Source organism: Urocampus carinirostris, chromosome 3 (genome assembly GCF_059441175.1).
Source record: "Urocampus carinirostris isolate Australia breed hairy pipefish chromosome 3, RoL_Ucar_1.0, whole genome shotgun sequence".
In the NCBI taxonomy this organism is placed as follows: domain Eukaryota; kingdom Metazoa; phylum Chordata; class Actinopteri; order Syngnathiformes; family Syngnathidae; genus Urocampus; species Urocampus carinirostris.
Window position 1 is genome coordinate 62,657,006 of NC_142351.1, and position 24,803 is coordinate 62,681,808.

Sequence of the window (24,803 nt, forward strand, 5' to 3'; positions counted from 1 at the left end):
ATATAAAGAAGACCATTTACATTTCACCAAAATTAATAACACACAATAAGAAACATTTTAGACTCAATTTAAACTTGAAAAGAGAGCATGGAAGTCATTCCGGCAATTCATTTTTATATATTTTTGAAATATGGTGTGCTTTGACCCAAGCAAGGTGGAAAAATGCTGCTCCAACACAGAATGGAATACATGCCTTGGATAATTCAAATAGATAGCTCATTCTTATCAAGTAACTTTATATCAGCTTTACATATTAGGATCTATAATAAATCAAAATAAACATACAAATGCTACATTGGGCAAACGTAACGATTGGTCAATTGCGGCTCTAGAGGTCTAGGGTATTGATCAAGTTGTGCTACTACAAATGCTGAGAATATTTCTTTTGATTTTGTGATTCCAGAAGAGTTCTCCTTTCTATTTTGATCCTGACGTTATCTGGCAGGTACGACCTTTTTTCTTTTTGTGTCTTAAGAAGAGGACACTAGTTTTCTTAGGACAGGGATCGGCAATCTCAAATGTTGAAAGGCTTTTATTGGACCAAAAAAACAAATTTGTCAGGAGCCAGAAAAAGTAAAAGTTTCATATAAGCCTTATAGTGAATGCAACACATGTTTTGTCTTTCTTGATTAGCTACATTAGCCTACCATCAAAATGACTACGTTTATTGGAGCGCATTCTGTGGAGAATGATGCTCCATATCACTACTCTATTGGAGGATAGCTCCTCAAGTTTAACATCATTACATTACTAATTAATTACAATATGTTTCATTTATTTGATAAAATTAAAGAAATAAAACGAGGAAATCTTTTTTTGATTTCCTGTCGATTTGGGGGATTTGCAAAAACGACACAATGGAACGTGCATAACGTGCCCCTTATCTGGGCAACAAAAACAAAAATAAGTCACTATTTTTCAATTTAGGAGAATAATGGAAAATTCTAGGGTCAGAAGCAGACTCTACAATTGGTCACTAAATTTTTCCCGGAGGAGCAGATACTCCCTTCGGGCAAAGTTAGTTATTGGAAAATAAGAATACGCTAGTAACCTCCATAGAGAAGAATGACACCTTTTAATAGGAAAATTCTAATTTCCAGCGATAAAGTTGATGTAGTTAGATTGTTTCTAAGGGAGAAGAAGACTACGCTAGTTTTAAAGGAAGAAGATGCACGTTTTCAACATAAGCACAGATAAAGTAGGCTTATTTCCAGCATAAAGAAAGATAACAGGAATTGTAGCGAAAGAAAAGCTTTCGGAATATTACTACATGAGACAAAACTTGTTCTCGAGTTTTAAATGCCAATGCTTTTGAGGAGACATCTTCTCTGGTTTGACGCATGAGCGTTTGAACAAACAATTGGACAACACACAAGAAAGTCGTTCTTTTACTCAAATCACCCGGTGCAGGACACCAAGATCACTTCATTGGAGAAGAACATCCGAGACTTAGAGGACGAAGTCCAGATGTTGAAGAGCAGCGGTTGTCTCCATCTTGATGAGAGGCAGGAAGAGTTCAAACATGCGGAGGTCTACAAAAGCCATTCCAAATTCATGAAAACCAAGGTGGAGTAATCTTGGAAATGGGCGATGCTGCAGTGTATGCGCATGTGTTCGGCATGCAAAAGTGTGGAGTGCTGTCTTCGTGTTTGGGAACATTAATAAACTTAAAGCCCTGGTGCTACCAATCCTGCTTTTGATAAAGTAGGCCACTATATTTCGTTGAATACGCCCAGAAACCTGATGGACATCTTTTGTATAGTATACCCCTGAAATATAAACACCTGGTACCCATGACAAAGTGGTATATAGTGTGTACTAATTATGTGTAATATATGCGTATATAATTATATTACATTGAGAAAAAATGAAATTGAATACAGTGTTGGTGTGACGTGACTTGAGCTACTACAGCAGTATTAGTGGGGGGCCATGGTGTTTCAAATTAAAACACATTTTAATTTTTACCTGGAAGCATTGTCAAGTCAAGTCATTTTTATTTGTATAGCCCTTAATCACAAAGAGTCTCAAAGGGCTACACAGGTTATTGCACAGACTATTTTTTCAGACTATTATTACACCGTCCCCGGATCTTAAACCAACATGAGGGCAAGGAAAAACTCAAAAACCTCAAATTGGGGAAAATGAAGAAACCTTGAGAAGGGACCACACATGTGGTAATCCCCCTTTCAGGATGACCAGGCTGCAATGGATGTTGCAAGTACATATAGTACAGAGATATTGTCAACAAAAAATATAGGTTATTCATATGCTATAGTGTAGAAGTGTGTTTTAAACATTTCCACTGAGGTTGCAGATCGGATCTCAGGGGGAAGAGCATTCCACAGCATGGGTACCCAGATGGAGAACGCTCTCGAACCTGCGGAACACTTCTTGGCTCTTGGGATCACCAGTAGACCAGCGCTTTCAGAACGAAGGCTTCGGACCGGAACATAGGGGGGAATCAAATCTGAAAGATATGAGGGAGCAAGTCCATGTATGAATTTGTATAATACCAAGAGAACCTTGAAATCACATCTTAGGCTAACAGGGAGCCAATGCAGGTTAGCCAAAATCGGCGTAATGCGTTCGGACTTTCTTGTCCTAGTTAAAAGCCTCGCTGCAGCATTTTGTACCAGCTGAAGACTCTTGATTCTGGACTTCGGGAGACCGGAGAGTAGTGCATTACAGTAATCGAGACGGGAGGTAACAAACTCGTGAATTATAATTTCCGCATCCGACTGAGACAGCATAGGACGACTTTTAGCAATGTTGCGGAGACGGAAGAAAGCGGTTCTAGTAATTTTCTTTACGTGTGTTTGAAAGGACACATAAACACCTACATTTTTAAGTGAGTCACTCTGTGTGATGTGACATTTGTGAATGTTCACAGCAGTTTTTGAGAATAAGTCACGGCATTTAGATGGACTCATAACTAACATTTCGGTCTTTTCAGAGTTAAGACGCAAGACATTGAGTGACATCCACTCTTTTATCTTGGTGAGGCAGGCTTCCAGATTTCCATAATTTAGTGTGGCAAATTCCTCCAACGGAAGATCTAGTTGAGTGTCAGCTGCGTAGCAGTGGAAACTGATATTATTCTTGCGAATAATATCACATAATAGAAGCATGTAAATGCTGAAAAGAAGGGGGCCAAGTACTGATCCCTGCGGAACACCACAGCTAACACTAAAGGGCTCAGACGTAATTTCGCCATATTTAACACATTGCGTCCTATCTGAGAGGTAGGATCTGAACAATGAGAGGACGGTTCCGGAGAGACCAATCCATTTGTCCAACAGTTCTAGTAAGATATTATGGTCCACTGTATCAAAAGCAGCACTAAGGTCAAGCAGCAGCAAAAGTGATGAAGCGCCAGAGTCCACTGCCAGTTGAAGATCATTGGTTACCTTAATCAGAGCTGTCTCAGTAGAGTGGTTAATCCTGATTGCATTGCATTGTCATACCCTCAAAGATTTTTGTTGCTCTAATCGCCTCCTTATTTTCACTAAAAGTCCGATCGTCGATTGGTTACGGCTATGCAAAGCAGCGATGCATTTTTTTTTTCCGTATTTGTTGATAATCCTGAACTTCATTTCCATAGTAATCATCCTCTTTCTTCTCCCGTTAGCATCAATGCAATCCTTGATAATAAAATACAGAGCAAAAAAAAAAAACATTATTGTATCGCCAACTCCCAAAGTCTTTACAAAGTAAACAGCATTCTGAACTGAATGAAGAGACGAATAGGCGTTTTTGGAGGTAGTTCAGCCAAGAGCATATCTGCATTTTCATGTTGCCATAACGGAGACCAATAGCAGACCAGAATTAGACCAGAAAAAAATAACCAGATGTAAACATTAAAAGCGTGGACATTGTACCATAAAATCGTGTCATCATTACTACTAAGGAAGAAGGTTGGAGGAAGTGGTAATGATTACATATTGCACAATGCAGCCAGTCCAGTAATTGTTAGTCGGTGCCCTGCTTTTGCTCATGCAAACGTGGAGGTGCTTATGCATGTTTTTATCTCCTCTCGTTTGGATTGAATTTAGTTTATTTATTTGGTCCCATTATGGAAAATGATTTGAACTTACTGTATAGGGGGAGGGGGGAGCTAACAGTCAGTGCGTGGGCCAAATGATTTGCAGCACCTTCGTATTCCCAGGCAATCTCCCATCCAATTACTAACCAGTCCAAAACCTGCTTAGCTTATTAAGATGAATTGTTCTCATGGATGTATGGCTATAAAACAGGTTAGCAGATGATTCAAAATCCCTGCTCTCCAGATTTTTCCTAAAGAATGCTGTTAGCGATTGTTTTTTTATCATTTGAAAACTATATATAGAGTCCGCACATTTATCTCTTAAGCAGCTACAGAGGTGCTAATGCATACTTTTATCTCTTTTTTTGGGTTATTGCAATTCCTTACTCTCCGGATTCCCCGCAAATATTTTACAATTGATTGTTTAATCCAATTTATAAAATATAGCCAGAGTCCGCCCATTCCCCTCACAGGCAAATACAAAGGTGTTGATGCATGCTTTTTTCTTTTTCTTCATATGATTTTATTTCCCTGCTTTCACGATCCCCTAAAAAGAATATGATAAGCCTGCAGATTTTGCTAAAATGATCTGTTCCATTGACAGATGGAGCATCAGAAGCAAGAGCTGAGTCGGAAGGAGTCCGAGATGCAGGCTCTGCAGACCAAACTGGAAACGCTGAGCAATCAGAATTCGGACTGCAAGCAACACATCGAGGTGCTGAAGGAATCGCTCAACGCCAAAGAGCAACGGGCCAACACGCTGCAGACAGAGGTCAGTTTTTGCCACTGTTATTATGCTGGGATAACAACAACATTCTATTTTTTCCCCAATTCTAATTCTTCTTTAGAATTATTTTTTTAAGAGTTTTTGTTTTGGGGAAAAATGCGAAGTTCCAGTGTTTCACTCAGTACATTTTCCTATATGCTGCTATTTCTTGAGTTAAATATCTTATCTCATCTCATTAGCTGCACCGCTTATCCTCAGTAGGGTCGCTGGGTGAGTTAAATATGTGATTATTTTATTTATTTTATTTGGTTTTCATATTGAGCTTATTTTTCATTATATTATTTGTTTGATCTAAACTTTCCTTTTTGTTTCATTCTATTATTCTTAATTATTTTATGATCTCATTTATCATTTCCTAATCTTATTTATTTTAATATATAGCTAACTATTTTATTTTATCTTATTTGTTATTTTATCTAGCTTATCAATGCTATTTTTTTTTTTTTAGAAAATTATTTTATTTTTTATAGTATCATATTTATCTTAAAATACTTATTAACCCATTAATTTGAGCTCATGCATCTATTTTTAATATCTCATTCATCTTATTTTCAATATAATATAATTTTGTTTATCATTTCTTCTTTTATCTTACTTGCATTGATTTGAGGAACTGACCCCAGAGTAAACCCGAAATAAACATAAGTGGCACCTGGGTGCATTTCGGAGCCGAAGTCGGGCTCAGGCTGGTTAGTGCTTTTATACGGGTCGGGTCGGGCTGGAATTTTTTAGGCCCGTTCTTACCTCCAATCCAGTCATTTCATTTTATTTATCTTATTATTATCTATTGAGCTTATTTCTTATTGTTTTTATCTTTTTGGTTATTTTTTGGTAGTGATTTTATCAGAAGTATCCCGTTTTTTTGGGATGGACGAAAGCATGACCAACTCGGGTGCCGAGGTGCTTAACTTGTTTGGGTGTTTGGGCATTTGGATTGACCATGGTCCCAAAAAATAAATAATTGTACTGTATTTGTGTTTTTTGCTACTTTTCCGTTTTTTATTTTCTGTGTACGTGTGTTTGTCTTGCTGTCGGTCACCCTTCTCGAGGGATATCACCAGGGTAGATAGATGGATGGATAGATTTTATAAGTTTATCCAATTTTTTTGGGGGGTAAATATATTTTTATCTTTTTTATTATGTATATATAAAAGTTCATATTGGTAATAATTTTGTTTGTGTTTTTTATTGTATTTACAGTTATCTTATTTTCTTATTTATGTTTTTTTATGGTATCATTTTAAGTCATTTTATTTTTTTTGTTTTAATTATATTATCTAGTTATAGCCTTTTATTTATGTATTTTCTATTTTATTTATCATATTTTTTTATCTCTATATATTGTTATCTTATTTGTTTTATTATATTTGATCACCTCACTTTTAATCATTTTATTTTTGTAATTTAATTTAATTTCTATTTTTGCTTTTATTTATCTTTTAATACTGTGTATTGTTAAGTATTTATGCATTTTCCATTATTCGTTTAATCTTAATTTTCTTATTTATCCTATTTTATAATCTTATTTATCCTATTTGTTTCATCTTATTTATTTCATTCTATTTGTATTTTTTATCCTAGCATTTCACCAATTTTATTACCATTTTTATTTTATTATCTTTTTTTTAAAATCAAACTATTTGTATTACTATATTTATCTTATTCGTTTTTTGTATTATCGTTTTGGCATTTTATTTAGTAAGGCTGCGAACTTGTTAGAAAAATTACCATAATCATTTGTTTCAGTTACTTTTGTGGACAATACCTTTTTAGTTGTATTTTTTCCCTGTTTTATTTACTTTCTTCAACTAAATGCGTCAGTTTTTTTCGATCCCTCCGACAACAACCTTGAGTGGCGACCACACACCGGTGCAAACATCAACTTTCTCACGCTTCAAAATGGCCGAAAGCGACAGCCGCCATCTTTGAAGTCCCCCAAACTCGATTGTATCGTCGCTATGAGCGATGGGGCCAAGCCGGTATCGTTTAACATTTTTCTCCAACACTCTCAAGACTTGGAAGCGATACGTTAGATCTCGGCATCCCCCTGCCCAGCTAACGTTGCTACAGGAAGCAATTTGGCCCAAAATTGGGCCTAATTGTCTGTACATGTCGAAGGAATTTTGGCTCTGCTCGCGAATATAAGGACGGTTGTTCAGTGGGTGGTTCAGATTTCAGTTGTAGTTTTGTGGGAGCTTTTAAAAGAATGCATTGTTGAAATTCTTGATAGAATGTGTTGAATAATTCAATTCAAATCAAAAATCTATTGTGCAGCACTACAGAAATATAACTCAAAGTCCCGTGTAAAACATTCTCCAAGATTGTCCTTTATAAATCATTGGTTGTTCGGATAAGCAATTTCAGTTAAATATATCATATAGCAGACAAACACAGTGATATCTGAGAAGTGAAATGAAGTTCATAGGGATTTACAGGAAGTGTGCAATAATTACTTAAACAAAAGTAGGCAGGTGCATAAATTTGGGCACCCTTGTGGTTTTATTGGTTTGAATACCTTTACCACTAAGTATTGGAATTTTTTTTTGGGTAAGCTCATTGACCCTTGACCTACATACACAGGTGAAGCAAATCATGAGAAAGGGTATTTAAGGCGGCCAGTTGCATGTTTTTCTCCTCTTTGGGTGCCTCAGAACAACTGTCAAATGACCTAAAAACAAATAGTGTTCAACAACATGGTTTAGGTGAGGGGAACAAAAAGCAAGCTCAGAGATTTCAGCTATCAGTTTCCACTGTGAGGATCATAGTGAGGAAATGGAAGAACACAGGCACAGTTCTAAATAAGGCCCAGAGTGGCGGGCCAAGAAAAATCTCAGATAAGCAGAGGCGAAGGATGGTAAGAAAAGTCAAACTGAACCCACAGACCAGCTCCAAAGACTTGCAACATGATCTTGCTGCAGATGGTGTCACTGCGCATCGTTCAACTATTCAGCGCACTTTGCACAAGGAGATGCTGTATGGGAGAGTAATGCGGCAGAAGCCTTTTATGCGCACATGCCACAAACAGACTCGCTTGAGGTATGCTAAAGCACATTTGGACAAGCCAGCTTCCTTTTGGAATAAGGTGCTGTGGACTGATGAAACTAAAATTGAGTTATTTGACATAACAAGGGGCGGTATGCATGGCAGAAGAAGAACACAGCATTCCAAGACAAACATTTGCTACCCACAGTAAAATTAGGTGGTGGTTCCATCATGCTTTAGGGCTGTGTGGCCAGTGCAGGTACTGGCAATCTTGTTAAAGTTGAAGGTCACATGGATTTCAGTCAGTATCAGCAAACAATGTTCTAGAATCCGTGACAAAGCTGAAATTGCGCCGGGGCTTGATACCTTAACTAGAAGACAACCCCAAACACTGCTCAAACTCTACTAAGGCATTCATGCAGAGGAACAAGAACAATGTTCTGGAATGGCCATCTCGGTCCCCAGACCTGAATATTATTGAACATCTTTGGTTTGATATAAAGCGGGCTGTTCATGCTTGGAAACCATCAAACATGACTGAAGTGGGATGTTTTGTAAAGAAAAATGGTCAAAAATACCTTCCACTATCTATCTATGTATCTATGTATCTGTGTGTATATTTGTTTATTCATATATATTTATATATGTATATATATATATATATACATATATAGTAGGGCAGCACGGCGGCGTATGGTTAGCGAGTGTGCGGCACAGTTCTGAGGTCATGAGATCGAACCTCCTGTGTGGAGTTTGCATGTTCTCCCTGTGCCTGCGTGGGTTCCTTACGGGCACTCCGGTTTCTTCGGAACATAAATGCTTAGAATCTTTGCCTACCTCTCAGTGTCCCATGCGTATAGAGGTAGAAAGGAAACACAGCCAAGTTGTACTACTACTTCAAGAAGAAATTTGAATATATTCTAATAAGCAAAATACAGTATATTCTTAGAATCTTTCTAAGATAGTGTGTCATCTTATTGAATATCATAGCATGGCTACAAGTCAATATTGGGTATTTTCCCACATAAGGTAGGGGTAGAGAGGAGACATGACAAAGTTTTGCCACTACTTCCATTGGAAATCAATATATATTCTAATGAGGAACAAGCTGTGTCGGATTGTTAGATATCATAATGTGGCGTCAGGTGACAAATCATCTGGTCTTATTTTCCCCTATCGGGTTGATAAATATGACATCATATGTGTCCATCTTCATGTTATCCCAATTTTTCCAGGTTAATCACAATATAATGGACTGGCTAATAAATCATTATTCCTCCAGCCCTGCTGTGTAATATTGAACTCATCTTAATTGTATAACAAGTTAACCCTTTATCAAACAAGAATCATACAGGCTGCCTGATATGTTTTTGTTATTTTGGACATGAAAGAGTCAGTAATCATGTTATGGGTGATTGTTTCTTGCCTTCTTTTTCAGAACAACTTACAATATCTGGCAATATCTATTATAAATATGTGTAAAGACAATGGAATAAAATGATAAACACCAAAAAAAGAGACTTGGATTTTTGAGTATCATAATGAAGTTAGACTGGAACTGAACAATGTAAGACAACATTAACGGGAAAAATTGTCATGCAAAAAAGTACTAATTTGGACTCACTCACATCACGGCACAATTTGGGGTTTTTATTTTGGGGGTAAAATAATACTGTATGATAACAAAAGCATCCATTGTGTAATGACAAATGATTCTATGGGTTCAATGGGAGGTTGAGATCATCAACATAAAATTTGGGATGGAAGCTACGTCAATTCCCGCGACGTGTAATCGGATCTGACCGTATCACGAAACCAATAAGTGCAAACATGCCAAACTCTAGTCGGCTTTTGAAGTTTTTTTCATGCAGGAGAAAGTTTTTGGTTTCCAAACGCAAATGCCCCCCCAAAAAGTTGCAAGATGAGTGAAAACAATTTAGGGCATTAGAGGCCCTTTGTCCTCACTTGTACGATGTAATCGCTCCCATTTCTGAAATGGTTTCTTTGACCTAGCCGATCACTTTGTTTGTGTTGGTGATGTTGCCAATTGTGGTCGGAGTGACTTACCGTAATTGGTGCACTTGCACAATGGATCATAAGAAGACGTCCAAGAGATTTCTTAAAGTGACAACGTGTTACAATTCTCCGCTAGAGGTTGCATTACTATTTCAGTGTTCTCATTTGCACGTGTCCCTGCGTCCTAGACGCATAATTTTTGCTGGGGACGCATAGTCCCAAATCAACGTGCGTCCCCGGGACGCAACTTTTTTGACACAAAATTGTCATTATTCCCCGATTCCTTTTTTTTAAACAAAGATTTACCGCACTCCAAACTTTTCGTCAGGCAGATCCGGCAGATGTTGTTTTGGTCTTGCGGTTCGAGGTTTCGTTTGCACGCCGATCTCGAGTTGTGTGGTGAAAAGTCCGTCTCTTTTTAGAGAACTGGATTTTTCGGCTCAACTCATTCAAGAGAGCCTGCTCTCAAACGGCTCACTTGCTTTGATGCATTATATTACGAATTATTATGTTGTATAAAGAAGTTAAGCAAAAAAAAGGAAGTATAAAAGGAGAAAAGGAAAAAAAAACAGGTTTGTGGTTATCCCTTTAATCGGTATATTACCAACAATAATTTGATGCAGTAAATGAATTAATAATTTGATGATTAAAACTGAATGAATATGTAGATTTTTATTATATATTTGTCACCGATTTACAATTTCAACCTGAATAACACTAAATTTTGGGGACCCATAGATCTCTGTTGGGACCCATAGATTTTTGAGCGTGCGAGTCCCTGGGACTCATCACTTTTCAGAGGTAAAATGAAGACTGCTATTTAAATGCATGTCTGATATATTATCCACTTTAAAATGACTGTGTGTAATCATTCAATACTGATTTTCCATTTAGCTTAGAATGGAGCTGAACATGTGTATTAAAAGAAGAAACATTACGGAAGCCCGTAAGGTCCCACTTAGCGTACTTCCATTTTTCTTGTGATAAATGCCAGCGAAAAGACATGAACAATGCTGTTAATGCACGGCATTGACTACAAAAGTAGAATAATGTTGGATTTACTAAGAGCAGCTGAAAAGAGCAAATAGCTAGAGTTGGTCAGAGCTAACTTTTGCAGCTGTCGGGAAAAGCTACAAGCATAAAACAAGATGTAGCCTGCAGCCAAGTGGCTGATATAAGTTTCTATTTATCTATCTACCTTGGTCATATCCCTCAAAAGAGGTGACCGACAGCAAGAAAAACACATACAATAACAAAGAAAATAAAAGGGAAAAGAATAGCAAAAAAAAACACACAGAAACATTTTGGGACCATGGCCAACCCAATTGCCCAAACACCCAAACAAGTTAGGCACCTCGGCACCTAAGTTGGTCATGCTTTCGTCCCTCCAGATGAAACGGGACACCAATTTCCTACTTAAATCTGCATTCAGGCTCCAAGGCCCAATCCCATTTCTCTCACTCGGCCCTGAGAACCCTCCAGTGAGGTCCCTCGATAGAGGAGTGCCCTCCGCGAGTTGAGTGCAAAGTGGAGATGGTTTGGACAAGACTTGCAAGGTTCCACCCCTGTCCAGGAGATGGCGGTAATATTAATTGGCTGTAGACCTTAGTGACGTAAAGGCCTACGTCACATGTAAACAACTCGAGTCTCAACCTGTAGTGTGTCAGTTGGAGAGTTTGTGCAACGTTAAAAATGCCCGCTACAGCTGTGTTATTACCGATTGCCTGAAAGCTCATCATCTTTTCCGTGTCTCCAATCAACGGAGGAGGAATGTGCTATACTGAAGACAGCTTCGGCGCTATGTAGTGCTGATTCATCTTTACAAGGTACGTACACTCATTAAAAAAATGACCCGTTCGGTCAAATACAGTAAGAGTTAACATACAATGCACGTTCACATAATACCCTATGTTTGTGTAGACATAAATGGCAATCTACTTATTAGTATCTTAATACCATTTTATGACATATAGTAGGGGTCTTGAATGTGTGACATGACGAAAAGTAAACAAACACAAGAACAGTCCACCTGACCCTTAAGCTGACATAATATCGTCACCAAACTTCCCTGTACGACCCAAAAACCTTAGTTCATAAGGAATTTAATTCAAAAGAGTTGTCATTTGATATAAAAAAGGTCATTTCAACATTTTTTCATGATGCTTACATCACAGTTAAAGCGGTCTTTTTCTTTTCTATGCCCACATTTATGTCTAAATTGTTTGTTATCTATTGTGTTCCAGAGTGGCTGTCCCATAAGCGTGGACAGGTTGGACATGAATGTTCCTATCCTGTGCTTATGGTTGGATGTGGAGTCAGAACTCATTCAGGACTTAAGGTTGAGCAAGAAGGTTATGTGGGCCCTGCAGGAGCTGCTAAAGAGGGAACAGGGCCGTGGCTGGAGGTCCTGATCTACGTGTACTGGCTGGCCCACGCTCTGTCCTACCGTGTGGTGTCACGGGTCTTCAGGGTTCCCAGGTCCACCGTACAAAGAATTGTCCACAGTTAATATGGAATAAATTGCCCAAAAGCCATATTTTAGGCTCTTTAAGTCAGACCCACATTTGCATTATGTGCTTTTCTGCATTACTATTCAATAAACATCTTCATTTTGAGTAACACCTTGGTGGTTTATTTCATAATGATGTGAGATACTGTGTGTGAACTATGTGACTGTTGGACAGAAAACAACTACAAATCACTCCAGCTTAAATAATAGTTTACTTTCAGAAAAACAAACTCACATTGGGCCAAAATACATAATAGTAAATAAATAATGTGTCACAAATTTTAACAAAAATATACCAATACTTCCATGAAGCTGGAAAACACAAACTGGAACTTCATTGAGTTCTTAATAAAAAAAAAATATTTTCCTTTTATAAAACAAAGGGAAACATTGCAGAGATGTCACTGTTCTGGAAATTTGTCCACGAGCTTCCCAAAAAGGACAGGAACTGCTCAGTTTTGGCCACAGTTTCTTCGAGCCTTTTCCTCACTCCGGCAGACTCCACTTTCAAAAAGTCAAGGAGTGTATCGTGCTTCCTTTTTTTTCTGGGTGATTTGGGGTTTGGCGCCGGATTAGAAGGTGCCAACGACGTGCCCGGTGGTGTGGATGGCGTGGTAGCTGTGATGGTGACCAGCTCTTCCACGGGACGTTCTACAGTGGCCTTTAGGTTGGGTGGAAAAAACAAGAATTACTTAATGCTGATGTATTGTACAAAAACAACTGTGTATAGGATGCTCAACAAGTTGATGTGAGACAGGAAATTATAGGATGTGTTCTGGATAATTATTTGATAGTGAATAGATACACAAAATTGACATGTTATTCTTATGGCTGTATGAGCCTTCTATTGGCCAGCATCACATATGCTTTAGAATTGTCTCCACATTTGGACAACATTTTGAGAAGGTAGTTAGTTTACTTAATATGTGTTTACAGAGAAGGCAGTGGACTATGTGATAGTAGTTTGTTTCAACTGTATTTCCACGTGAAATTCGGAGACATTACTCATAATGCATGATGAAAACTAATGCATTCTGATCTCACATGAAAGAATCATATTGTAAATAAAACACGACACCCGAAATTGTGTGCAGTAAACAAGCGCTTATGTCCAGAACGGTATTCTGACTATGCTCCTTTAGCGACTGGCCATGTACAGTAGACGTAAAAGCACGACTCGTTTAAGATAAAAACAGGGATGGGCTGAACCGTGATTTTCTGCACAGTTATCCTACTTTACAGTTTGTAGCGTGAAGATTTTTTTTTGCCAGCTCCCTTGGTAGATTAGTGCACTTCGTAAAGTAGCGATTTTGCAATGTTCGTGTTTTAACGCGAAAATACGATTTTCTATTGCATTTACGTCTAACTAAGATATCTCAATACATTTTGTTGCAAATACATGCGTGGTTGTGGAAAACTACTTACATTTGTGCGGTTCCTTTTCGGGCATGTTTGTTGATATTGTTAATTCGCAAAGCCTTCTGGGTAGTCACTTCGCTGCCAAGTGAGGTCGAGAGCCCCCTCGGTCTTGAAGTGGTTACGACATGGTTTGAGGGCACTTCTGCCTCGGTCTTGAGAGTATCGGGACACACCCCATTTTCACGTGAACGCGCAAACCGAGTGACTAGGGCACATAGCGAGTGAAAGTGCGAAGAATGGGACGCAGCCCAAGTCTCTGCACCATACAAAACAGTTGGCACAATCACCATCTCATACAGTGCCTTCTTAACATCCACACTCATACACTTGTTGTTCATCACTCTCCTCAGAGCACTCAAAACCTTGCTTCCTTGATTCACTCTGTGCAATACCTCGCACTCCATTTCACCAACTGCAGCCACATCACAACCAAAGCACCTAAAGCTTTCAACTTCTTCCAGGACCCGTCCATGCAACCTGATTTCTAACGTCATCCCCACTCCATCACGGGAACACTTCATCACCTTACTCTTCCCATTATTGACACATGACTTACGCCTATCACATACTCTTCCAAACTCCGTTACCAACCTTCTCAGTGTTTCCTCAGAATCAGCCACAAGCGCTGTGTCATCTGCAAACAACAACTGAACAACCTGCCACACTGTTCCACTGTTATCCATCATCTCGACACCTCTGCCAAATACTCTTGCATTCACCTCTCTCAGCACACCATCCATGTACACATTAAACAGCCATGGTGACATCACACACCCCTGTCTCACACCAGTCAACACAGGGAACACTTCACTTGTCTCACTCCCTGCTCTTACACATCCTCTGCTGTTCATATATAAACTCTTCAATGCTTCCAACAACTTTCCACCCACTCCATACATCACCATCACTTGTCACAACGCCTCTCTATCAACTCTGTCATACGCCTTTTCCAAGTCCATGAAAGCCAAATAAACATCCTTACCTTTTGCAAAATATTTCTCACACACCTGTCGTACTGCAAACACCTGATCCACACATCCTCTTCCTTTCCTGAAACCACTCTGATCCTCCATCACCACCTCATTCGTTCTTTCTCTCACTCTCTTCATCAAGACTCAACAAACTGATACCTCTCAAATTGCTACATTCATACTTATCACCTTTACCCTTATACAATGGTACTACACATGCACTACACCAATCAACAGGAACCACACCACTTAAAAAGCATACATTCAACAAGTGTACTAACCAGTCAATCATAGCTGTGCCACCTTTATTCAGGCATTCAGCAGTACAACTATACAACCCAGGTGCCTTCACCCCTTTCATTTCTTTCACTGCCTCTTGCACCTCCCATGTTTCCACAGGCTTCACATTCAAATCACCCAACATTCTCAACATACCAGTGATCGCCTTGACTCTCACTTCTCTCCCATCCTCCACATTTAGCAACTCCTCAAAATACTCTGCCCACCTCGTCCTGACTGCACTACCGCTCACCAGCAATCTACCATCCTTATCTTTCACTTTCTCTTCCTTTCCAGACTCACTGTTTCTTACTCTTTTCACTTCTTTCCAGAACACTTTTCTACTTTCCTCAAAGTTCACTCCTATCTTTCGACACCACTCATCATTTGCTTTCCTTTTCGCTGCTTCCACTGCCGCTTTTACCAACCTTTTCTTTACTTTATATCTTTCATACACATCGCCACTCTTATCTTGCAGCCACTCCTTAAAGGCACGTCTCTTTTCTGTCACAGCCTCTGATACCTCATCATTCCACCATTCACTTCCTTTCCTAATACCTCGACCAACTTTTCTCATTCCACACTTCTTTTGCACTCTTCAACACTGCCACATTAAACCACTTCCATTCAATTTCCACACTTTCCATTTCTTATCTACTAATCCGTTCATACTTTTCCCTTATCCTCTCTTCAAACTCTTTCCTTTTCTTCCTTATTCAACTATGACATTTTCACCTCTTCCCTCACACTTTTCTTATAACTAGCCCTCCACGATCCATCTATTCTCAGTTTTCCTTCCACATAAAAATGATCAGCTATAACACTCATTTTACCTCTGTAAACATGCACATCCAACAATCTACTTAACATCCCTTTCTTAACCACTACATAATCTATCAGTGCTCTGTCCACCATCTTGCCACTATCCACTCTGACTAAGGTATACTTTTTCACGTCCCTCTTTTTAAACAATGTATATCCAATCACCAACTCATTTTCCACACATAACTCAATCAATTTCTTCCCACTCTCATTTCTTCCTGGTACTCCATATATACCAGTCACATTTTCAACCGTTTCATCACCCACTCTAGCATTCAGGTCACCTAGTATTACCACTTTACACCCTTCTTTCGCACTTGCCACACATTCGGACAAGTCCCTCCAGAACTCCTCTCTCTCCTCAGCGCTTCTTTCTGAACCAGGTCCATATGCACTTATAAACATCCATACTTCTACACCACACTTCAACCTCACCCACATCAATCTGGAAGACATCTCTTTCCTCTCCACCAGTTTTTCCTTTGCTTTCTCACTCACAAGTACAGCCACTCCTTCTCTAGCATGTCCACCCGTAACTCCAGACCTTCTACCATACATACCTCCAAGCTGTAATTGACCCTTTCCTTTCATCTTTGTTTCACTCAAGGCTAACACATCAACCTTCCTTTTAGTCATCATCCTACCGATCTCCTCTTTCTTCCACTCAGTCGCTTTACTTCCACATCCTCTCACATTTAGTGACCCTATAACTAGGGTTTGCGAGACCTTTCGGTCTCCCGCCCCCCTTTCTTTGCCTTGCTGTCTCTTAGGGAGTAGAGATAGAGAGGAGAGGATCCCCACTCCCCTCGCTCCCTCCACTTTAGTCGCCTCTTACGACACACAGCGGACCATGGTGGAGAGACAAGGAGAGGGCCCCTCGCCACAGGACAAAAATATATAATATTTTATGTGATGATACTCATAATATATTTATTATGAGTGATATAAGTGACTACAGAATAAAAGGGCCATCAAAGGCGACTGACACCCAAGGAAGAAGTAGGAAGAGCTAACAATAAAGATGACACGATAAATAGCAAGAACAACTCAAAAATGATAGGTGCCAGATACCTGAATCACGTAACTCAGTGACGTTTGCTTGCATGACCAGCTCTGGAAATAGGAAGCAAGCTTTATACACACGGACCAGTTAACAAAAACAGGCCAGTGGCAAGCCATAACCAAGTGGCTAAAGTTGGTGACTAGAGAAGGAAACAGTGGAAAAAGGCGCCAGATGTTTGAATCGTGGGACTCTGCGATGTTCAGCTGTTGAAGGTGTGTGACAATGGGAGACAAATTTACTAACAATAACAATAGTGGCTAACAATAAGCCATTGCCTGCGTCCAAGTAGCTAATGTGAGTGGCAAGAGAAGAAGACAGTGGGGAAAAAAAACAGATCATGCCTGAGTGACTCTGCGACCATTTCGTTTGGTGCTCAGCTATGTGTGCTAAGTGACTGTTACGTGCTAAAAGCACCACTGGGACAAGCTAGCTTGGCAAATGGTCACTTTCGCTTCCGTTGTAGTGTTTCCATAGTGCAGTGGTGAGCACATTTGCCTAACACGCAAATAAGTTCCCTATGACGTTTTCAGAAGGATTGTCCCTGAGTGCCAAAATACCTGTATAAAACTTGATTTTTTTTTTTTTTTTTTAATGTTCCAAAGCAGGGTTTTTTTTTTTTTAAACTTTTTTCAAGATAACAGCTACTTTCTGTCAATAATTAGTGCAAGGGGCACCCAGTTTTATATGAATTTCTAAAATAACTTATGTAACTACAATGTTGTCACAATGTTAATACCAGGTTAATTATTGGAAGTAGTGTTAAATAGACTCAGTCAACTACAAAAAAAAATAAATCAATATTATTATTATTATTTTATATTGTTGTTATTATAATAATATAATGATAATAACAAAAACAACGTTCATTTGCTTACATCTACCTTTTGCTACATCAATTAGACGCCATTTTCTTCCTCCCTGTACTTTGCCAATATGTTTTTTTTGTATCTGGATTGGAACAGGTGAATATTTGGACATTGTTTGAGCTCATCCTGTAATTTTTTCCAAAGTTGAACTCCACATACAAACACACTCATTCTTTTCCTGGTAGTTCTCACTAGTTGGATTTTAAAGTTACTACATCCCCTCAAGTTATAGCGTCCTTCTTTTCGTGTGAATACTTTTTGTATGTGCTCTGGCAGTATATGTTTTTTCTCTTTGAATGGTACTTGGGAAGTGGAAAACTCCACTAGATCATTTTACTAATTTGGACAGCAAAAATAGAATTTTGGTAGGATCTCCTGCCTTGTGTATAATTCTTATTGCATGTTTTTGGAGTACAAAAAGGGGATGGAGTGGGCTTTTGTAAATATTGTCCCAAACTTCTGCACAGTTCGCTAAATATGGCAAAACTAAAGAAAAATTACATTAATTCAGTGCATTATAGTTTTAAAAATAATTTGGCTTTATTAATAATTGAAATTAGTCCTGTGGTGAGGGGCCCTTTCCCTCTGGTAGGTGTGTGAATTCTCCCACCGTGGTCTGCTGCGTGTCGCAAGAGGCGACTAAAGTGGAGCGAGCGAAGAGACTGGGGATCCTCTCCTCTCTATCTCTACTCCCTAAGAGACAGCAAGGCAAAGAAAGAGGGGCGGGAGACCGACAGGTCTCGCAAACCCTAGTTATAGGGTCACTAAATGTGAGAGAATGTGGAAGTAAAGCGACTTATTGGAAGAAAGAGGAGATTGTAGGATGATGACTAAAAGGAAGGTTGATGTGTCAGCCTTGAGTGAAACAAAGATGAAAGGAAAGGGTGAATTATAGCTTGGAGGTATGTATGTTAGAAAGTCTGGAGTTACGGATGGACATGCTCGAGAAGGAATGGCTGTGCTTGTGAGTGAGAAAGCAAAGAGAAAACTGGGAAGGTGGAAAGAGATATATTCGAGATAAATGTGGGTGCGATTAAAGTTGGGTGTCGAAGTATGGATGTTTATAAGTGCATATGGACCTAGTTCAGAAACAAGTGCTGAGGAGAGCCGTTGGTTCTGGAAGGATTTGTCCAAGTATGTGGCAAGTGCGAAAGAGGGGTGGAAAGTGGTAATATTAGATGACCTGAATGCTAGAGTGGGTGATGGAATGGTTGAAAATGTGGTTGGTAGATGTGGAGTACCAGGAAGAAATTACAGTGGAAAGAAATTGATTGAGTCATGTGTGGAAAATGAGTTAAAGAGTGCAAATACATTGTTTAAATATAGGGACGTGAATAAGTATACTTTTGTCAGAGTGGATGGAGGTGAGATGGTGGACAGAGCATTGATGGATTATGTGGTGGTTAGGAAAGGGATGTTAAGTAGATTGTTGGATGTGCATGTTTACAGAGGCAGTCTTGAGGAGTGCGAAATAAGTGTGTGAAATGAGAAAAGTTGGTTGAGGTATTAGAAAAAAAAGTGAATGGTGGAATGATGAGGTCTCAGAGGCTGTGACCGAGAAGAGACTCCTTTGAGGAGCGGCTGCAAGATAAGAGTGGTGATGCGCATAGAAGGTATAAAGTAAAAAAAAGGTTGTTATCAGCGGTAGTGGAAACAGCAAAAAGGAAAGCAAAAGATCAATGGTGTCGAAAAATAAGAGTAAACTTTGAGGAAAGGAAATGAGTGTTCTGGGAAGAAGTGAAAAGAGTAATAAAGAGCAAGTCTGGAAAGGAAGAGTAAGTGAAAGATAGGGACGATAGATTGCTGGTTAGTGGTCGTGCAGTCAGGACGAGATGGGCAGAGTATTTTGAGGAGATACATGTGGAGGATGGGAGAGAAGTGAGAGTCGAGGCGATCGTGATATGGGGAGAATGCCCATGTTGGGTGATTTAAATAGAAAGGCTGTGGAAACATGGGAGGTGCAAGAGGCAGTGAAAAAATGAAAGGAAGGTGCCGGGGTTGGATGGTTGTTCTGCTGAATGCTTGAAGAAAGGTGGCACAGCAATGATTGACTGGTTAGTACGCTTGTTGAATGTATACGTTTAAGTGGTGTGGTTCCTGTTGATTGGTGTAGTGCATGTGTACCCATTGTATAAGGGTAAAGGTGTTAAGTATGAATGTGACAATTCGAGAGGTATCAGTTTGTTGTCTGTGCCGGATAAGCTGTATGGAAGAGTCTTGATTAAGAGAGAGAGAGGGAGAACAGATGAGGTGGTCATGGATGAACAAAGTGGTTTCAGGAAAGGAAGAGGATGTGCGTATCAGTTGTTTGCAGTGAGTTAGGTGTGTGAGAAATATTTTGCAAAAGGTAAGGATGCTTGTTTGGCTTTCACGGACTTGGAAAAGGCGTATTAGATAGAGAGGCGTTGTGGCAGGTGATGGTAATGTATGGAGTGGGTGAAAAGTTGTTTCTGTGAACAGCAGACTATGTGCAAGAGTAGGGAGTGAGACAAGTGAGTGGTTCCCTGTGTTGACTGGTGTGAGACGGGGGTTTGTGATGTCGCCATGGCTGTCTAATGTGTACATGGATGGTGTGGTGAGAAAGGTGAATGCATGAGTATCTGGCAGAGGTGTAGACATGATGGACAACAGTGGAACAGTGTGGCAGGTAAGTCAGTTGTTGTTTGCAGATGACAGCGCTTGTGGCTGATTCTGAAGAAAAATTGAGAAGGTTAGTAATAGAGTTTGGAAGAGTGTGTGATAGGCGTAAGTAATGTGTAAATGTTGGGAAGAGTAAGGTGATGAAGTGTTCACTTGTTGGACTGGGCATGGCGTTGGAAATAAGTTTGCATGGACAGGGCCTGGAAGAAGTTGAAAGCTTTAGGTACTTGGGTTGTGATGTGGCTGCAGTTGGTGGAATGGAATGCGAGGTATTGCACGGAGTGAATCAAGGCAGCAAGGTTTTTGGTGTTGCGAGGAGAGTGATGGGCAACATGAGTATGAGTATGGATGTTAGGAGGGAACTGTATGAGGCGGAATTGTGCTGACTGTGTTGTATGGTGCAGAGACTTGGAGCCTGAACGCAAAATTGAGAAGGAAATTAAATGTTTTTGAGATGAAGTGTTTGAGGAGTATGTTAGGAGTGTCAAGATTAGATTGAGAAATGACATTGTGACAGAGAGATCTGGAGTAGTAGTGGAACTGAGCAACTGTGTGGATGAGAGAGTACTCTATTGGTTTGGACACATGGAGAGGATGGATGACGAGTGAATGTTTTATCATTTCTACAAAACAGAAGTCAATGGAAGGAGACCAAGAGGAAGGCTGCGATTGACTTGGATGAATTTTATTATTAGTGCACTGGAGGGAAGAGGTCTAAATGTAGTGGACCATAGAGTCCTTGTTGGTGATAGGAATGAGTGAAGACGTGTCGTTGAATGTTTGGACACATTCTAAGGGATGAGCAGGGCACCCGTATGATGCGGCAGGGGTAAACCAGTCAAAGCTGTCGGGCCCTTCTGTTGAACAGAAGAGTGTGTTGTGTCACCCTGACCCTAGTGACATGGCCACTTTCTTGTGTCCCGTTTCATCTGGAGGGATGAAAGCATGACCAACTTGGTTGCGGAGGTGCTTAACTTGTTTGGGTGTTTGGGCATTTGGATTGGCCATGGTCAATTTTTTGGGGTGTTTTTTGCTACTTTTGCGATTTTTCTTTTCTTGGTTTTTGTGTAAGGATTTGTCTTGCCGTCGGTCACATCTCTCAAGGAATATGACCTGGGTAGGTAAATAGAATAATTGAGATACTTTTAGGTACCTTAGTTTGTCTGTGTCTGATGTGCTTTCCAGTTTAATTTACTGTCTATTGTAATTCCTAAAAGTCTAACTTCTGACACAATGTCTATGGCTGTGTTTTTCAACCCTTTTTGAACCAAGGTACACTTTTATTTAGAAAAAAGTTCCGGGCACACCGTCCGTCGAAAATGTTTGAAAATGAAGTTATGTCAAGTATTTCACTGTTCTACCTCATAAGCAGGTAATTAGTTTATAAAAAGAAGAAAATAATACTTAAAATAAAAAAGCTTTATTTATGCTTTTATTTTTTACAGTGCAATCTTAAACCGCTATGTTAAACAAATTAAGTTATTAAATGTACTGTGCTACCTCATGAGCAGATAGTTAGTATATAAAAAGTATATAAAAATCTACTGCCACCTACTTATATGGATGACTATTACAGTTCCTCGTTTGAAGAAAGCAAAAATACTGAATAATGGCCTGATTTTCTTGGAAAGATTAAATTGGGCAAATTCCAGCGGCACACTAGACAAGGTCACATGGCACACTGGTTGAAAACATTGGTCTATGGCAACACCATCCATTTTCCCTGCCTAGACTAGATTTGCCTTGTGATCATGGAAGAATATCATTTCAGTTTTATTTAAATTTAAAGATAATTTATTTATATCCGACAATGTTTTTAGGTAAATTAATTCACCATTAATATTTATTACTAGATTAATATAGTTATTGCTGGAATAGAAAATGTTAGGGTCATCTACAAATATGACAATTTTTTATAGTTTGGAATTATTATTTATATCGTTAATATATACATTGAACATCTTTGGACCCAGGACGGAACCCTGTGGTACTCCACAACAGATGTCCATGTATCCTCTCCCATTTTCACATTTTGTTGCCTTCCAGTCAAATAAATCCATTGAATCCATCCCAAGGCCACTACCCTGATGATGATATTGTTCTATTTTTTGGAATAGTAAATTATGATTAATAGTATCAAATGATTCTTTTAAATCATTAAATATCCCAGCTGCATATCTCTTCTTTTCTACGATATTGGTGTTATCTTCTACTGGATCAATAACTGGCAGGATTGTCGATCCGTTACCCCTAAAACCATATTGACTTTAATTAATTAATTTATGCTTATCTATAATTTCTCTAGTCTGTTACTGTAAAGTTTCTCTAATATTTTGGAGAACTGAGGAAGCAGAGATACCGGTCTGTAATTTGTGAATATGTGTTTGTTTCCATGTTTGTATATTGTTATCACTATTGCGATTTTCATTTTATTTGGAAATATCCCTCTTTGAAATTATAAATTACAGATGTAAGTTAATGGTTTCACAATACTATGTATAATTTGCTAAACTATTACCAAATCTATGGTAAAATTATCAGTAGAAATTTTATTCCTACAATTGCTTACCAAGTCCGTTATCTCTGATTCCATTACTTCACACAAAAACTTAGTCTTTGAATGTATTTTTATCAGTGATTTGAATTGATTGCTACTGCAATCAGGAATATTTGCAGCTAGTCCCAGTCCAACATTTACAAAATACCTATTACAACTCTCCACCATTTGATTTGAATAATACATTTCACCGTTCTTGTCAATGAATCAGTTTCGATATGCACGACCGGTACTTACCTCATAACCGTTTATCGTAGTGTCTAATATTCCCCAAATACCTTTAAAATGTTCTTTGTTCTAATGTATTAAATTGGTATAATATAACTTCTTACTAGCTCTTTATATACCTGTCAATTTGTTTTTATACGTTTTATGTTGGGATTCGGCTTCCTTGGTTCATAGTTTAATAGATTTTATATATAAAGTATTTTTTGTATAAACCCTTAGTCATCCAAGTATGCTTTACTGATTTATTGCTAACGTCAATTTTTCTCACCAGGCAATTTTTTATTATATTCTACACTGAATTTTGACAAAATATATCAAAAAGACTATCCACATCATTGGACCATATATATATATATATATATATTTATATATATATATATATATATATATATATATATATATATATATATATAGTATTCCAGTTTTGTTTAACCAAGTCCTCAAAAAAAACAATTGTCTTTTCATTTCCTAATTAATTTGAAAATATATTTTATATTTGAATTCTGACTAGTTACCTTATCATTATCCACTGTTAAGGCTGGCAGGTGGTCAGAAATATCACAAAAAAATAATCCACTAACGTTTGCAAATCTGATATGATTGTTAAGATATTGTCAATAAGTGTTGCACTTGTTGAAATACTTCTACTAGTAGAATAGTGGTTTGTTGTTTTTTTGCTGAATATGTTTTTTCAGCCCAATTTGTGAAAATTTCTAAATTAAGCCGGCTGATCTGTATTTATGACAATATTTCTCCCTTTTTTGTTTACAATTTCTTATGTTAAGCATTAAAGTAAATCATTGATTACATTTACATGTTTTGTATTATTTGAAATTTAAATCTCTAGTGCACGTATGTAGCGACTCTTCCTCCTCTTTTATTGGATCTATTTACATAGTTTGAATTATAATCTTTTGTTTAAAAAATCCCTTTTCCACATTGATTTCCATTCAGTTTTATGAAAATTTTACCGTTAGTGACCCACGTGTATTGGATTTTAGCATGCTTTCAGGAGTCTTTCCTTCCTTGCAGTGTCTGAGTTCTTCCCAGTCAGATACTTATTGATGAAAACCTTAGGACCTTTCAATTTACCTCCTTGTTTTAATAATGCGACTTTGTTCTTCCTATTGGTAAACCTCATAATTACTGCTGGCAGTCTCTCGTTCCTTTTCGGTACCGGGTGACAGGCCTCAATGTGTCCCAGGTCTGTCTCGATCCCCTTGCTTAGGAGCAAGGACGCAACCTGTTGTTCCGGCGATCTGGTCTCCTTGTCGCTGGGCTAGATCTGAATACCGGTGACGATCGTGTCGTTTATCCGCGTGTGTTGTTCCAGCTCGTCGACCCGCTGCTCTAGCTCCCCGATCCTCTTGCCCTTCTCGGCGTTTTGGAGTCGCAACTGATTTACATTCTCCATTATGTTCTGGATGGCTTTTTGCCATAGTTTGATATCAGCGATCTCCTTCGCTAAAAAGTCTAGCGTACTCAGCAACGTCTTTTGGGAACCTTCCATTGTTTCTGTCAAGGTCAATTTAGTTGAAGATCCAGAACTAAACACAAAAGAAAAAATCCCTCAATTTAGAAAAGAATAGAATACAATTTCCTTTTTATTTCATTCTTTG

The 24,803-nt window shown here is 38.7% G+C and overlaps 1 protein-coding gene and 1 long non-coding RNA gene across 3 annotated transcripts in view; one reads left to right on the forward strand and one right to left on the reverse strand.

Annotated features, from left to right (window-relative positions):
- Positions 1–24,803, forward strand: part of LOC148370387 (ERC protein 2-like) — a 204,448-nt gene that overhangs the window by 18,558 nt on the left and 161,087 nt on the right. For both annotated transcript variants that reach the window (XR_015850119.1, XM_088332908.1), the window contains exons 6-8: positions 404–445; positions 1,411–1,566; positions 4,650–4,817. Coding sequence is in view for 1 of the 2 variants with exons in the window: in XM_088332908.1 (XP_088189034.1) it covers positions 404–445; positions 1,411–1,566; positions 4,650–4,817 (366 nt within the window). In the remaining variant the exon portion in view is untranslated. The remainder of the gene's footprint in view (positions 1–403; positions 446–1,410; positions 1,567–4,649; positions 4,818–24,803) is intronic.
- Positions 12,533–14,001, reverse strand: LOC148370388 (uncharacterized). Its single transcript, XR_015850125.1, has 2 exons — positions 13,765–14,001; positions 12,533–13,000 (listed from the first exon to the last, which is right to left on the reverse strand). It is a non-coding gene; the product is annotated as an uncharacterized LOC148370388 (long non-coding RNA).